Source organism: Salvelinus namaycush, chromosome 6, assembly GCF_016432855.1.
Source record: "Salvelinus namaycush isolate Seneca chromosome 6, SaNama_1.0, whole genome shotgun sequence".
Taxonomy (NCBI): Eukaryota; Metazoa; Chordata; class Actinopteri; order Salmoniformes; family Salmonidae; genus Salvelinus; species Salvelinus namaycush.
In genome coordinates this window covers 46,658,889-46,676,388 of record NC_052312.1, presented here as the reverse complement: position 1 = coordinate 46,676,388, position 17,500 = coordinate 46,658,889, and the positions used below count along the sequence as shown (strand labels likewise).

Genomic DNA, 17,500 nt, shown 5'->3' with positions numbered 1-17,500 from the left:
CTCTAAGGACCATTGGGGTCGCTCCATGCCTCTTTTGTCTGACACTGATGCAGATGTTTAGAGCAGGAAATTACATTTGTCACCATAATCGGAAAGTACACACGTTGTTGCATATTTAGGCGGGCATTCTGATGGAAACCATACTTGGAGTGAATTCAGTGTTGGCAAACAATACTAGATCCTCTATGACTGTGGTACTCGGAGGAGTTATCATGTGTGTGTAAGTTTGCGTTACATGTCTGTTTGTTAGAAAGTTCATGATTACAGAACAGAAGTTGACTTTCTCTCTCACTCTCTCACTCTCTCTCACTCTCTCACTCTTGCTGTGCCTGGTGTGAGTGTGTGGCAGCAGCTTTGTCTTGGGGGCGTATTTGAGTCTTAATTGAATCGGCAGAAAAGTATGGATGGAGGGAGAGAGAGAATTAGAACCTGGGCACTCTTTCCACTTAGCAACAAGAAGCCGTTCCCACACAAATTAATTTTCATGGAAACAGCAGAGAAAATGTAGTCTAAAAGCTTTTGAATGGAATGAAAGCATCTCTTCTTTGTAATGAGAAAAGGGGATGGATGGATGGGGATGAGAGAGGAGTTGTCTCCGTTCTTTACAATGGAGCGGGTTTCATTACAACTATCAGAGAGTCAGGAGGCTGAGGGAACAATGTTATGATGTACATTTGAATGCAGGGTTATACAGGTAAAGCTGACTGGAGACTGGCTTCAACACCATCAATACAGGTAAAGCTGACTGGAGACTGGCTTCAATCACCATCAATACAGGTAAAGCTGACTGGAGACTGGCTTCATCACCATCAATACAGGTAAAGCTGACTGGAGACTGGCTTCAACACCATCAATGCAGGTAAAGCTGACTGGAGACTGGCTTCAACACCATCAATGCAGGTAAAGCTGACTGGAGACTGGCTTCAACACCATCAATGCAGGTAAAGCTGACTGGAGACTGGCTTCAACACCATCAATGCAGGTAAAGCTGACTGGAGACTGGCTTCAACACCATCAATGCAGGTAAAGCTGACTGGAGACTGGCTTCAACACCATCAATACAGGTAAAGCTGACTGGAGACTGGCTTCATCACCATCAATACAGGTAAAGCTGACTGGAGACTGGCTTCAACACCATCAATGCAGGTAAAGCTGACTGGAGACTGGCTTCAACACCATCAATGCAGGTAAAGCTGACTGGAGACTGGCTTCAACACCATCAATGCAGGTAAAGCTGACTGGAGACTGGCTTCAACACCATCAATACAGGTAAAGCTGACTGGAGACTGGCTTCAACACCATCAATGCAGGTAAAGCTGACTGGAGACTGGCTTCAACACCATCAATGCAGGTAAAGCTGACTGGAGACTGGCTTCAACACCATCAATGCAGGTAAAGCTGACTGGAGACTGGCTTCAACACCATCAATGCAGGTAAAGCTGACTGGAGACTGGCTTCAACACCATCAATGCAGGTAAAGCTGACTGGAGACTGGCTTCAACACCATCAATGCAGGTAAAGCTGACTGGAGACTGGCTTCAACACCATCAATGCAGGTAAAACTGACTGGAGACTGGCTTCAACACCATCAATGCAGGTAAAGCTGACTGGAGACTGGCTTCAACACCATCAATACAGGTAAAGCTGACTGGAGACTGGCTTCAACACCATCAATACAGGTAAAGCTGACTGGAGACTGGCTTCAACACCATCAATGCAGGTAAAACTGACTGGAGACTGGCTTCAACACCATCAATGCAGGTAAAGCTGACTGGAGACTGGCTTCAACACCATCAATGCAGGTAAAACTGACTGGAGACTGGCTTCAACACCATCAGTGGGCGTTGTCTGTCTGTTGTAATATAGACTCAGAGGTCTAGTTTAGATTGAAATACCAATTGAAACTGATATCACCCTCCATTGTAAGACACAGATACACACACCACACAAGCACGCACGCAAAACGCACACACACACGCCAACAAACTCCCAGACCCCATATCCATGATTATATCAGCCCAATGTATCTCTGGAATGTGCAGCACCACACCAAGTACAGTGTTTATGTTAAAGCACATCCCAGTTAGAAGCAATGGGGGAAACTGTTCAGAATGCTAGCCACGAGAATCCACTATTAACCAGTGTCCTCTAGACTCCAAGCCACTGCGCTGCGAGGGACAGATAAAATACTGTCAAGCCAAAGCTGAAAGACAACTGACAACCCTCTCCAGTGGTTAAAAAGCGATGTGTGAAATTTTAATGAATAACAGTGTCCCTGTGCACTGTGGGGGAGGGGGAGCAACGCCACTGTCGATCCTCACCTCTCCGTTATTTATATTCATCGATCCACCGGGGCCTGCATGGGACACCGTTTGACGACTTTGTTTTTTTATCGACAATGGTCCGCAATTCCTTCTATGTCAATTATATTGACTACTTCAGGTTGACTGGACGTAATGAGGATCTGTGGTGTAGTTGATGCTTGATCGGCCGCCTTTAACCCCCCCTCGCCCAACCTCTCTCACCCCCCATCTCACCCACCCTCTCTCGCCCCCCCATCTCACCCACCCACCCTCTCTCGCCCACCCTCTCTCGCCCACCCTCTCTCGCCCCCCCTCTCACCCACCCTCTCTCGTCCTCCCCCTCTCACCCAACCTCTCTCGCCCCCCCCCCCCCTCTCACCCACTCCCCCCCTCTCACCCAACCTCTCTCGCCCACCCTCTCTCGCCAACCCTCTCACGCCACCCCCAGGTCGGAGTGAGTTACACACCAATGATTTTCTGATTAACCCTGTTAGCCGAGGGGTTCACCGAGGGGTTCACCCATGCCCCCACTAGCGCGGGGGCATGGATGTGGGAGTCGTTGGAAGGGTCCAGTGAGTGTCTGAGTCTGGCTGTGCTGACTGCTGATAGGATGATGTCTTAATAATGGAAGATGATGGCTTTATTCTTTGCCTGATAACCCAACACGGGGACCTGTAGAAACATTGTATTTTAGCAACATGTGGCGGCCATTTTGAATAGATTTTAACTAGGTCTAATATACTCTCAATGGGGATGCTTTGGGTGAATCTGACGATTGATTGCGTCTGTGTTGACCTTGATGGAGGACTCTGTTTACTCACCACGTTAAAGGACTGTGTTACTCCTTCTGTCTGTCTCTTTGTCTCAGTCTTTCTCTGTTTCCCTCCTCTCATTCCAGGTGGTGCAGATGATAACCTGATCGAAGGAGGAGAGATGAAGTTTGTGTGTAAACCTGGAGCCAGGAACATCACAGTGATCTTCCAGCCTCTCCTCAGGTAGGACTTACTAACCACACACACACACACACACACACACACACACACACACACACACACACACACACACACACACACACACACACACACACACACTGATTTAATAATATGTGGCCATGGTCAATATGCACTGAAGGGCACTAGAGGGGAGACAATGGCCTTCCATCATACCAGTCACAGAGAACAAGACAGATCTTCCCTCAGACAGCAACTACTTCCCTACGCTGTTCATGTTGATTCCTTTTGACGTAATTTTCCCTAAAAGCCTTTAGTTTAGTCCAATCCACATTACATTTTCCCTTTCAATGTCTTATAAGATCATTGGTCTGGTCCACTATGTATAGTCAATGTGAGGGGACATCCATGATCCAAACCATGGGCAGCACTCAGACTGGAGCATGACTCTAAACCAGTAGAATGGCTACCAATTAGATTATATCCATTACATCCTTTTAGTAATCCTCCCATTGATTATACTCTACCGCTTTCATAGATGGATAGTCCATCTCCCCCAAACCCCCACAATAAGGGAGATGATAGCCTACATTTTGAGTGTGCTTCCTATCTGATATTTACGTTTTTTTTTAAATGGTCATAATCCAAATGATAGGCCTACATTTTCGCTGTGCTTCTTTTCTGATATTTGTGGTTTTTAATATTTATGCTTAGCAATATTCCAGAATGTAATGTAATCTACCGCAGTGATTAGTATTGCCTACAGTGACAGTGTACTGTACAGTATATAACACAGTGTCCCCAAAGACTTGTGGAAATCCAATTTTCAAACAGCCTAATTAGATTGACCTTCCTTGCAGTGATGAATCACCAGGGCTTCCATTAAACTGTAATATTTCCCCTTACTTAGACTTGGAGCCAGTTGGTGCTGTACTGTACTGTACTGTAGGGCTACTGTGTGTGTGTGTGTGTGTGTGTGTGCCCCATTGTTGAACGCAAATGTCCTTTCCTCGTACAGAAGTGAACTACACCCTATCTCATTGAGACAGACGCCCCGGGTAGGGTCTGTGGTATGGTCTGTGGAAGGTCTGGGTAGGGGCTGTGGAAGGTCTGGGTAGGGGCTGTGGAAGGTCTGTGGTATGGTCTGTGGAAGGTCTGGGTAGGGGCTGTGGAAGGTCTGGGTAGGGGCTGTGGAAGGTCTGTAGTATGGTCTGTGGAAGGCCTGGGTAGGGGCTGTGGAAGGTCTGGGTAGGGGCTGTGGAAGGTCTGAGTAGGGGCTGTGGAAGGTCTGTAGTATGGTCTGTGGAAGTTCTGGGTAGGGGCTGTGGAAGGTCTGGGTAGGGGCTGTGGAAGGTCTGGGTAGGGGCTGTGGAAGGTCTGGGTAGGGGCTGTGGAAGGTCTGGGTATGGTCTGTGGAAGGTCTGGGAAGGGGTTGTGGAAGGTCTGGATAGGGGCTGTGGAAGGTCTGGGTATGGGCTGTGGAAGGTCTGGGTAGGGGCTGTGGAAGGTCTGGGTAGGGGCTGTGGAAGGTCTGGGTATGGTCTGTGGAAGGTCTGGGTAGGGGCTGTGGAAGGTCTGGGTATGGTCTGTGGAAGGTCTGGGTAGGGGTTGTGGAAGGTCTGGGTAGGGGCTGTGGAAGGTCTGGGTATGGTCTGTGGAAGGTCTGGGTAGGGGCTGTGGAAGGTCTGGGTAGGGGCTGTGGAAGGTCTGGGTAGGGGCTGTGGAAAGTCTGGGTAGGGGCTGTGGAAGGTCTGGGTAGGGGCTGTGGAAGGTCTGGGTAGGGGCTGTGGAAGGGCTGGGTAGGGGCTGTGGAAGGTCTGGGTAGGGGCTGTGGAAGGGCTGGGTAGGGGCTGTGGAAGGTCTGGGTAGGGGCTGTGGAAGGCCTGGGTAGGGGCTGTGGAAGGTCTGGGTAGGGGCTGTGGAAGGCCTGGGTAGGGGCTGTGGAAGGCCTGGGTAGGGGCTGTGGAAGGGCTGGGTAGGGGCTGTGGAAGGGCTGGGTAGGGGCTGGGTAGGGGCTGTGGAAGGTCTGGGTAGAGATACTTAACAGTGAGTGGCTGCTGCCGTTCCCTTGTTGTCAGTAATGGATCAAATCAATCCCACTAAATCATCTCTCTCTCTCTCTCTTTCTCTCTCTCTCTCTCTCTCTCTCTCTCTCTCTCTCTCTCTCTCTTGCTCTCTCTTGCTCTCTCTCGCTCTCTCTCTCTCTCTCGCTCTCTCTCTCTCTCTCTCTCCCTCTCTCTCGCCCTGTGCGTGAGTGCACGTGTGTGTGTGTGCCCCTCTGAGCTGGCAGTGCCAACAGAGCTGTGTCACTACTCACTGGCAGATGGCTTTCTAATGTCTGTGTAGAGACCCAGCCCTGGCACCTTTGATAGAAGCCACTTTAATACCCACTGATACAGCTTATGGCTGTTTTTAATAGCAACTCCCATAACAGGTAAGTGAGTAACACTGCATAGGAAATAAATGGAGTGTAGTGGTGAGGGGGATGGGGGGAGTAGTGAGGGGGATGGGGGGGGGGGGGGGGGTGAGGGGGATGGGGGGGTAATAGTGTGTGTGTGGAAAAACAGGTCTTCACGGAACCACTTACAGTTGAAGTCGGAAGTTTACATACACTTGGGTTGGAGTCATTAAAACTCGTTTTTCAACCACTCAACAAATTTCTTGTTTACAAACTATAGTTTTGGCAAGTCGGTTAAGACCTCTACTTTGTGCATGATACACGTAATTGGTAATGCTACCAAATGCTAATTGAGTGTATGTAAACTTCTGACCCACTGGGAATGTGATGAAAGAAATAAAAGCTGAAATAAATCATTCTCTCTACTATTATTCTGACATTTCACATTCTTAAAATAAAGTGGTGATCCTAACTGACCTAAGACAAGGAATTTTTACTAGGATTAAATGTCAGGAATTGTGAAAAACTGAGTTTAAATGTATTTGGCTAAGGTGTATGTAAACTTCCGACTTCAACTGTACAGTTGTGGCCAAAAGTTTTGAGAATGACACAAATATAAATTTTCAGAAAGTCTGCTGCCTCAGTTTGTATGATGGCAATTTGAATATACTCCATGTTATAAATGTTATATATGAATGCTATATATGAATGTTATAAAGAGTGATCAGATGAATTGCAATGAATTGCAAAGTCCCTCTTTGCCATGCAAATGAACTGAATCCCCCAAAAACATTTCCACTGCATTTCAGCCCTGCCACAAAAGGACCAGCTGACATCATGTCAGTGATTCTCTCGTTAACACAGGTGTGAGTGTTGACGAGGACAAGGCTGGAGATCACTCTGTCATGCTGATTGAGTTCGAATAACAGACTGGAAGCTTCAAAAGGAGGGTGGTGCTTGGAATCATTGTTCTTCCTCTGTCAACCATGGTTGACGTGCCGTCATCATTGCTTTGCACAAAAAGGGCTTCACAGGCAAGGATATTGCTGCCAGTAAGGTTGCACCTAAATCAACCATTTATCGGATCATCAAGAACTTCAAGGAGAGCGGTTCAATTGTTGTGAAGAAGGCTTCAGGGCCGCCAAGAAAGTCCAGCATGCGCCAGGACCATCTCCTAAAGTTGATTCAGCTGCGGGATCGGGGCACCACCAGTACAGAGCTTGCTCAGGAATGGCAGCAGGCAGGTGTGAGTGCATCTGCACGCACAGTGAGGCGAAGCCTTTTGGAGGATGGCCTGGGGTTAAGAAGGGCAGCAAAGAAGCCACTTCTCTCCAGGAAAAACATCAGGGACAGACTGATATTCTGCAAAAGGTACAGGGATTGGACTGCTGAGGACCGGGGTAAAGTCATTTCCTCTGATGAATCCCATTTCCGATTGTTTGGGGCATCCAGAAGAAAGCTTGTCCGGAGAAGACAAGGTGAGCGCTACCATCAGTCCTGTGTCATGCCAACATTAAAGCATCCTGAAACCATTCATGTGTGGGGTTGCTTCTCAGCCAAGGGAGTGTGCTCACTCACAATTTTGCCTAAGAACACAGCCATGAATAAAGAATGGTACCAACACATCCTCCGAGAGCAACTTCTCCCAACCATCCAGGAACAGTTTGGTGACGAACAATGCCTTTTCCAGCATGATGGAGCACCTTGCCATAAGGCAAAACTAAGTGGCTCGGGGAACAAAACATTGATATTTGACACTTATGAAATGCTTGTAATTATACTTCAGTATTCTATAGTAACATCTGACAAAAATATCTAAAGACACTGAGGCAGCAGACTTTGTGAAAATGTATATTTGTGTCATTCTCAAAACTTTTGGCCACGACTGTATACCCGAGACCCGATACAGGACTCGAGCGGGTCCGGATCCAGAATCCTAAATAATGTCACGTCTCTGATATGATTGTCATTTAAACTGACTTGTGTCCAGAAGGACCCGTACAGATCCGAAAGCAACTGCTGCAGGAGAGACATTTTATCATTTATGCTGCTGCTCTTGCTTTTCACGAGAGTGGAGCGTGGCGCTTGTTGTTGTTGGCCAATCAGGAGGCTGGAATTAAAATGACATAATTAAAAGTTAAAGGGGAATGATTAAAGGGAATTAAAGGGGAACCACATCCAAGAGCCAACAGGTAGGCTGCTACTTAATATTCAGCAGGGTGGTGGTGTTATTTGTAACGGTAGGATTAGAATGCTCATTCACTGCAGCTTCAGTTAGCCTAGCTAGCTAACGTTAGCTAGCTTAACTAGCTTTTCCCGTTTTGATGTAGTCAAGACAGGTACTATGTAATCATATTTGATGATAAATAACCTAGCTATGGCAGCTATTTGTCCACTATAACACGAGTCGGCTTGGTTGGTTCCCTCCTCCCCGTGTCACTCACAGTACGGCTCCTCCCCCGCCTTCTAGAGCGGCACCTCTCTCCCTCCTCTTGCACGTTATCAGCTCCGGTTAATAAAGTAGCTTAAAACATTTTATTTTCTGCTGCTTCCCTCACTCAGATTGGACCGACTCTAGATCTGACCAGATTTATACGGAATGGGTCTAGTTGTCATCGGGTCCATTTGGAACAGGTGTCTACTTAAAAAAAAAATGTTTTATGCAAATCGGGTCCGGGTGGGAAAGCCCCAGGTCCATTTCAGAACGGGTCCAAAAAGTGTGTGTGTTGATCAATACTGTAGCGTAGGTGTAATTTGTGGTTGATAGCAGGGCTGGGCATTGTAAAAGAGTGACTGGAGAATTGGTTGTGTGAATTGATTGTGCTATAGTATATGTCCAGGCCTCTGTGACTGTGATATGTATATGGATACTGTTATAGGGTGGTCTAGCCCTTAAGGCTATATGGATCAATACACTGTATAGCTCTCTGCTTTTCTATACAAACAACTTGTATATCACTGGTATACACTAGCTAAATATACTGACTCCTGTTCCTATCTACTGTGTATTGGTGCAGGGGGGAGAGAAAGTGTTTTTCTAAGTATCAATTGTCAGCGGAAGGATCGATGGGGAAGTTTTATAAAGGGCTGTGTGTTTTCATTTAATGGGGGGTGTTTGGAGCTCCATAGTAAACGGCTGTGTGTGAGCTACAGAACATCGATCAGGCTGAAAGAGGAGCTAGACTGCAGCAGCAGTCATAGTGTGTGTTGTTTTGTTTGTTCTGTGCCAACATGCAGGCAATTCTTCCAGACACACACACACACACACACACACACACACACACACACACACACACACACACACACACACACACACACACACACACACACACACACCGAGTGCAGCGGGTGCAGAAGGGGAGTTGGTGCAGGTAGGAGGTAATTTAGTTTGACTTGTGGGGGTTTCCTGCTGACATTTAAGTGGTATTTAAACCCTGTGCCCTGACCGGCATTGGCATTTTGAAAAGGGACGACTCGGCGCCCGCTCCCTAATCTCTCCCTCTCCACCATCCTCTCTGCCCGCGGATGATGAGCCCTGGCACTGGTGTGTCTGTCTGTGTGTCCTGTGTTTGAGCAGCTGCCCGTCTTCAGTGGATAAGGGTTGGTTGTAGGGCTGCTGTGTAAATGTGAAGATGACAGAGCAGTGTAGAGGAATTATCACTGAGGCATCCAAACTGTGGCTGTCTCTTTTGGCCCACCAACAGTCAGTCTTTCCCCTCTCTCATCTTCTACCCACGTCCCCTATCTGTATCAGTATCAGACCAGTCCCTAACCCACCTCTGTGCTACATCAGTCAGTCCCTAACCCACCTCTATGGTGCATCAGTCTCTATCTAGTCCCTAACCCACCTCTATGCTGCATCAATCCAGTCCCTAACCCACCTCTATGCTGCATCAGTCCCCAACCACCTCTATGCTACATCAGTCCCTAACCCACCTCTATGCTGCATCAGTCCCCAACCCACCTCTATGCTGCATCAGTCCCTAACCACCTCTATGCTGCATCAGTCCCCAACCACCTCTATGCTGCATCAGTCCCCAACCCACCTCTATGCTGCATCAGTCCCCAACCCACCTCTATGCTGCATCAGTCCCCAACCCACCTCTATGCTGCATCAGTCCCCAACCCACCTCTATGCTGCATCAGTCCCCAACCCACCTCTATGCTGCATCAGTCCCCAACCCACCTCTATGCTGCATCAGTCCCCAACCCACCTCTATGCTGCATCAGTCCCCAACCCACCTCTGTGCTGCATCAATCTAGTCCCTAACCACATCTATGCTGCATCAGTCCCCAACCACCTCTATGCTGCATCAGTCCCCAACCCACCTCTATGCTGCATCAGTCCCCAACCCACCTCTATGCTGCATCAGTCCCCAACCACCTCTATGCTGCATCAGTCCCCAACCCATCTCTATGCTGCATCAGTCCCCAACCACCTCTATGCTGCATCAGTCCCCAACCCACCTCTATGCTGCATCAGGCCCTAATCCACCTCTATACTGCATCAGTCCCTAACCACATCTATGCTGCATCAGTCCCTAACCACATCTATGCTGCATCAGTCCCCAACCCACCTATATACTGCATCAGTCCCCAACCCACCTCTATGCTGCATCAGTCCCTAACCACCTCTATGCTGCATCAATCCCCAACCCACCTATATACTGCATCAGTCCCCAACCCACCTATATACTGCATCAGTCCCTAACCCACCTCTATGCTGCATCAGTCCCCAACCCACCTCTATGCTGCATCAGTCCCTAACCCATCTCTATACTGCATCAGTCCCTAACCACCTCTATGCTGCATCAGTCCCTAACCCACCTCTATGCTGCATCAGTCCCTAACCACCTCTATACTGCATCAGTCCCTAACCACCTCTATACTGCATCAGTCCCTAACCACCTCTATACTGCATCAGTCCCTAACCCACCTCTATACTGCATCAGTCCCTAACCCACCTCTATACTGCATCAGTCTCAGTCCCTAACCCACCTCTATGCTGCATCCATCTCAGTCCCTAACCCACCTCTGCTGCATCAGGCCCTAACCCACCTCTATGCTGCATCAGGCCCTAACCCACCTCTATGCTGCATCAGTCCCTAACCCACCTCTATGCTGCATCAGTCCCTAACCCACCTCTATGCTGCATCAGTCCCCAACCCACCTCTATGCTGCATCAGTCCCTAACCCACCTCTATACTGCATCAGTCCCTAACCACCTCTATGCTGCATCAGTCCCCAACCCACCTATATACTGCATCAGTCCCCAACCCACCTATATACTGCATCAGTCCCCAACCCACCTATATACTGCATCAGTCCCCAACCCACCTATATACTGCATCAGTCCCCAACCACCTCTATGCTGCATCAGTCCCCAACCCACCTCTATGCTGCATCAGTCCCTAACCCACCTCTATGCTGCATCAGTCCCCAACCACCTCTATGCTGCATCAGTCCCTAACCCACCTCTATGCTGCATCAGTCCCTAACCCACCTCTGTGCTGCATCAGTCCCTAACCCACCTCTGTGCTGCATCAGTCCCTAACACATCTCTATGCTGCATCAGTCTCAATCTAATCGCTAACCCATCTCTATGCTGCATCAATCCAGTCCCTAACCACCTCTATGCTGCATCAGTCCCTAACCCACCTCTATGCTGCATCAGTCCCCAACCCACCTCTACGCTGCATCAATCTAGTCCCCAACCCACCTCTATGCTGCATCAGTCCCTAACCCACCTCTATGCTGCATCAGTCCCCAACCCACCTCTACGCTGCATCAATCTAGTCCCTAACCCACCTCTATGCTGCATCAGTCTAGTCCCTAACCCACCTCTATGCTACATCAGTCTAGTCCCTAACCCACCTCTATGCTACATCAATCTAGTCCCTAACCCACCTCTATGCTACATCAATCTAGTCCCTAACCCACCTCTATGCTACATCAATCTAGTCCCTAACCCACCTCTATGCTACATCAATCTAGTCCCTAACCCACCTCTATGCCATATCAATCTAGTCCCTAACCCACCTCTATAGTACATCAATCCAGTCCCTAACCCACCTCTATGCTACATCAATCCAGTCCCTAACCCACCTCTATGCTGCATCAATCTAGTCCCTAACCCACCTCTATGCTACATCAATCCAGTCCCTAACCCACCTCTATGCTACATCAATCTAGTCCCTAACCCACCTCTATGCTACATCAATCTAGTCCCTAACCCACCTCTATGCTGCATCAATCTAGTCCCTAACCCACCTCTATGCTGCATCAATCTAGTCCCTAACCCACCTCTATGCTGCATCAATCTAGTCCCTAACCCACCTCTATGCTACATCAATCTAGTCCCTAACGCACCTCTATGAAATTGGAGGTTCGTAGTTACACAATACATATTGATTTGTAGTTGCCGGGCGGAGTTACACAACAGACACTATTTACATTTTTGTTCCCTCTTGTCTCGCTCCCCTTTTGCTTCCAAACACAAGGTATCAATTTCTTGCTTTATTACAAAGCAGTTGAGCCGGTACACTGGGTCGACCCTGGACAGGTACCATGCTGCGTTGAGCCGGTACACTGGGTCGACCCTGGACAGGTACCATGCTGCGTTGAGCCGGTACACTGGGTCGACCCTGGACAGTTACCATGCTGCGTTGAGCCGGTACACTGGGTCGACCCTGGACAGGTACCATGCTGTGTTGAGCCGGTACACTGGGTCAACCCTGGACAGTTACCAGAACTCCTACTCTCTGGATCTCTAACCTGATATTTGGTCCAAAAACTCCCAGATGAAAGTCTAAAAGTTTGAAAGAGAAACAAGTTCAGAACTTCTATATTTTTCTTCCAACAATAGTTCTCCTTAAGAAATGTTTTGGTGATCTTAGAAATCTCACCGTGACTCTGAAAGAGGGTGACACCGGTGGCCAGGGGGGAATTGGCTGTGTACTCTGTACTGTAGGTATTTTTGGATGGGTCATGATAACAAGGTCAGTTACTGTACACTTCAATCAGCTTCACGCCCTAGTCCTTAAGATATGACATGGCAAGCTACCTCAAAATGTAACCTCCCAATGAATGGCTGGGCTGTTTGGAATGAGGTCCTCAGGTTGTGACCCTAGGTCCTCAGGAGGGTTCAAATCTCATATAACCATGTTTGAGAACAAGAGAGAGAGCGTCAGGGGAAAGCCTAGTGGTAGAAGACCTACTAGATTGAACTGTGTCCTCTGTCAGGGGTAACTGGTCAATCAGTCAGTCAGTTAGTTGTTCAGTCACTTACACTGTCACTTACCCTCAGCCCTGGGATAGACAGCTCTCTCTGCTGCCACAACGACAACAACAGGTAGAAGAGATGAAACAGAGGGAAGAGGGAGGATAAAGAGACTAGGAGAGAGACAGTACCAGAGGGAGGAGGAGGAAAAGACTAGGAGAGAGACAGTAACAGAGGGAGGAGGAAGAGACTAGGAGAGAGACAGTAACAGAGGGAAGAGGAAGAGACTAGGAGAGAGACAGTAACAGAGGGAGGAGGAGGAAAAGACTAGGAGAGAGACAGTAACAGAGGGAGGAGGAAGAGACTAGGAGAGAGACAGTAACAGAGGGAGGAGGAAAAGACTAGGAGAGAGACAGTAACAGAGGGAAGAGGAAGAGACTAGGAGAGAGACAGTACCAGAGGGAGGAGGAGGAAAAGACTAGGAGAGAGACAGTAACAGAGGGAGGAGGAAGCGACTAGGAGAGAGACAGTACCACAGGGAAGAGGAGGAAAAGACTAGGAGAGAGACAGTAACAGAGGGAAGAGGAGGAAAAGACTAGGAGAGAGACAGTAACAGAGGGAGGAGGAGGAAGAGACTAGGAGAGAGACAGTACCAGAGGGAGGAGGAAGAGACTAGGAGAGAAACAATAACAGAGGGAAGAGGAGGAAGAGACTAGGAGAGAGACAATAACAGAGGGAAGAGGAGGAAGAGACTAAGAGAGAGACAATAACAGAGGGAAGAGGAGGAAGAGACTAGGAGAGAGACAATAACAGAGGGAAGAGGAAGAGACTAGGAGAGAGACAACAGAGGGAAGAGGAGGAAGAGACTAGGAGAGAGACAGTACCAGCGGGAAGAGGAAGAGACAAGGAGAGAGACAGTAACAGAGGGAAGAGGAAGAGACTAGGAGAGCGACAGTAACAGAGGGAAGAGGAAGAGACTAGGAGAGCGACAGTAACAGAGGGAAGAGGAAGAGACTAGGAGAGAGACAATAACAGAGGGAGGAGGAGGAAGAGGCTAGGAGAGAGACAATAACAGAGGGAAGAGGAGGAAGAGACTAGGAGAGCGACAGTAACAGAGGGAAGAGGAAGAGACTAGGAGAGAGACAATAACAGAGGGAAGAGGAGGAAGAGACTAGGAGAGAGACAGTAACAGAGGGAGGAGGAAGAGACTAGGAGAGAGACAGTAACAGAGGGAGGAGGAAAAGACTAGGAGAGAGACAGTAACAGAGGGAAGAGGAAGAGACTAGGAGAGAGACAGTACCAGAGGGAGGAGGAGGAAAAGACTAGGAGAGAGACAGTAACAGAGGGAGGAGGAAGCGACTAGGAGAGAGACAGTACCACAGGGAAGAGGAGGAAAAGACTAGGAGAGAGACAGTAACAGAGGGAGGAGGAAGCGACTAGGAGAGAGACAGTACCACAGGGAAGAGGAGGAAAAGACTAGGAGAGAGACAGTAACAGAGGGAAGAGGAGGAAAAGACTAGGAGAGAGACAGTAACAGAGGGAGGAGGAGGAAGAGACTAGGAGAGAGACAGTACCAGAGGGAGGAGGAAGAGACTAGGAGAGAAACAATAACAGAGGGAAGAGGAGGAAGAGACTAGGAGAGAGACAATAACAGAGGGAAGAGGAGGAAGAGACTAAGAGAGAGACAATAACAGAGGGAAGAGGAGGAAGAGACTAGGAGAGAGACAATAACAGAGGGAAGAGGAAGAGACTAGGAGAGAGACAACAGAGGGAAGAGGAGGAAGAGACTAGGAGAGAGACAGTACCAGCGGGAAGAGGAAGAGACAAGGAGAGAGACAGTAACAGAGGGAAGAGGAAGAGACTAGGAGAGCGACAGTAACAGAGGGAAGAGGAAGAGACTAGGAGAGCGACAGTAACAGAGGGAAGAGGAAGAGACTAGGAGAGAGACAATAACAGAGGGAGGAGGAGGAAGAGGCTAGGAGAGAGACAATAACAGAGGGAAGAGGAGGAAGAGACTAGGAGAGCGACAGTAACAGAGGGAAGAGGAAGAGACTAGGAGAGAGACAATAACAGAGGGAAGAGGAGGAAGAGACTAGGAGAGAGACAGTAACAGAGGGAGGAGGAAGAGACTAGGAGAGAGACAATAACAGAGGGAAGAGGAGGAAGAGACTTGGAGGGAGACAGTAACGGAGGGAGGAGGAGGAAGAGACTAGGAGAGAGACAGTACCAGAGGGAGGAGGAAGAGACTAGGAGAGAGACAGTACCAGAGGGAAGAGGAAGAGACTAGGAGAGCGACAGTAACAGAGGGAAGAGGAAGAGACTAGGAGAGAGACAATAACAGAGGGAGGAGGAAGAGACTAGGAGAGCGACAGTAACAGAGGGAAGAGGAAGAAGAGACTAGGAGAGCGACAGTAACAGAGGGAAGAGGAAGAAGAGACTAGGAGAGCGACAGTAACAGAGGGAAGAGGAAGAGACTAGGAGAGAGACAATAACAGAGGGAGGAGGAAGAGACTGGGAGAGAGACAATAACAGAGGGAGGAGGAGGAAAAGACTGGGAGAGAGACAGTAACAGAGGGAGGAGGAGGAAGAGACTAGGAGAGAGACAATAACAGAGGGAGGAGGAGGAAGAGACTAGGAGAGAGACAATAACAGAGGGAGGAGGAAGAGACTAGGAGAGAGACAATAACAGAGGGAAGAGGAGGAAGAGACTAGGAGAGAGACCGTAACAGAGGGAAGAGGAGGAAGAGACTAGGAGAGAGACCGTAACAGAGGGAGGAGGAGGAAGAGACTAGGAGAGAGACAGTAACAGAGGGAAGAGGAGGAAGAGACTAGGAGAGAGACCGTAACAGAGGGAAGAGGAGGAAGAGACTAGGAGAGAGACCGTAACAGAGGGAGGAGGAGGAAGAGACTAGGAGAGAGACAGTAACAGAGGGAAGAGGAGGAAGAGACTAGGAGAGAGACAGTAACAGAGGGAAGAGGAGGAAGAGACTAGGAGAGAGACAGTAACAGAGGGAAGAGGAGGAAGAGACTAGGAGAGAGACAGTAACAGAGGGAAGAGGAGGAAGAGACTAGGAGAGAGACAGTAACAGAGGGAGGAGGAGGAAGAGACTAGGAGAGAGACAGTAACAGAGGGAGGAGGAAGAGACTAGGAGGGAGACAGTACCAGAGTGAGGAGGTACAGCAGCTACTTCAGCAAGGAGAATAAGAGAGATGAATAGAGAGAGAAGAGGAGAGATGAAGAGAGATACATTGAGGGAACAATCAGCTATGGAACCCTGACCTGTTCACCGGTCGTGCTACCTTGTCCCGGACCTGCTGTTTATGACTCTCTCTCTTTACCGCACCTGCTGTCTCTAACTCTGAATGCTCGGCTGTGAAAAGCCAACTGACAATTACTCCAGAGGTGCTGACCTGTTACACCCTCGACAACCACTGTGATGATTATTATTTGACCCTGCTGGTCATCTATGAACGTTTGAACATCTTGGACATGTACTGTTATAATCTCCACCCGGCACAGCCAGAAGAGGACTGGCCACCCCCCAGAGCCTGGTTCCTCTCTAGGTTTCTTCCTAGATTCCTGCCTTTCTAGGGAGTTTTTCCTAGCCACCGTGCTTCTACATCTACATTGCTTGTTGTTTGGAGTTTTGGCTGGGTTTCTGTATAAGCACTTTATTACATCGGCTGATATAAAAAGGGCATTATAATTGCAGTTGATTGATTGATTAAAGTATCAAAACAGTGTGTGCATCCCAAATGGCACCCTATGGACCCTGGTCAAATCTAGTGCACTACATAGGGAACAAGGTGCCATTTGAGACACATCCAGGTCCTGTGAATCCGGAGTCTGACTCTTATGCTACCTGCCTTGTTTTAGTTCAATTCTTCTCTATCAGTTTGTTTCTGAATCCTGCTCTGTATGTCCACTCAACGTTGCTACCATACTGTAGAAATCCTCCATCTGCCTTGTGTGGAGCTCTGCAGCTCCACAATGATGCTGTTTTAATCTAGCCTTGTCATAGTGTACAGACAGAGTGTATTAACATTCAGCTTTGGTCTTTAACCCAGTAAGTTACAGGCAGCGCACACCATCATGCACCCAGACACCTCTCCACCACCCAGACACCTCTCCACCACCCAGACACCTCTCCACCGCCCAGACACCTCTCCACCGCCCAGACACCTCTCCACCGCCCAGACACCTCTCCACCGCCCAGACACCTCTCCACCACCCAGACACCTCTCCACCACCCAGACACCTCTCCACCACCCAGACACCTCTCCACCGCCCAGACACCTCTCCACCGCCCAGACACCTCTCCACCACCCAGACACCTCTCCACCACCCAGACACCTCTCCACCACCCAGACACCTCTCCACCACCCAGACACCTCTCCACCACCCAGACACCTCTCCACCACCCAGGCACCTCTCCACCACCCAGGCACCTCTCCACCACCCAGGCACCTCTCCACGACCCAGGCACCTCTCCACCACCCAGGCACCTCTCCACCACCCAGGCACCTCTCCACCACCCAGGCACCTCTCCACCACCCAGGCACCTCTCCACCACCCAGGCACCTCTCCACCACCCAGGCACCTCTCCACCACCCAGGCACCTCTCCACCA

At 49.1% G+C, this 17,500-nt stretch overlaps 1 protein-coding gene across 1 annotated transcript in view; it reads left to right on the top strand.

Moving 5' to 3' along the window:
- exoc4 (exocyst complex component 4) overlaps positions 1-17,500 on the top strand; it is a 243,105-nt gene that overhangs the window by 102,046 nt on the left and 123,559 nt on the right. Inside the window, exon 10 of the mRNA XM_038996740.1 lies at positions 3,202-3,298. Coding sequence (XP_038852668.1) covers positions 3,202-3,298 — 97 coding nt within the window. The remainder of the gene's footprint in view (positions 1-3,201; positions 3,299-17,500) is intronic.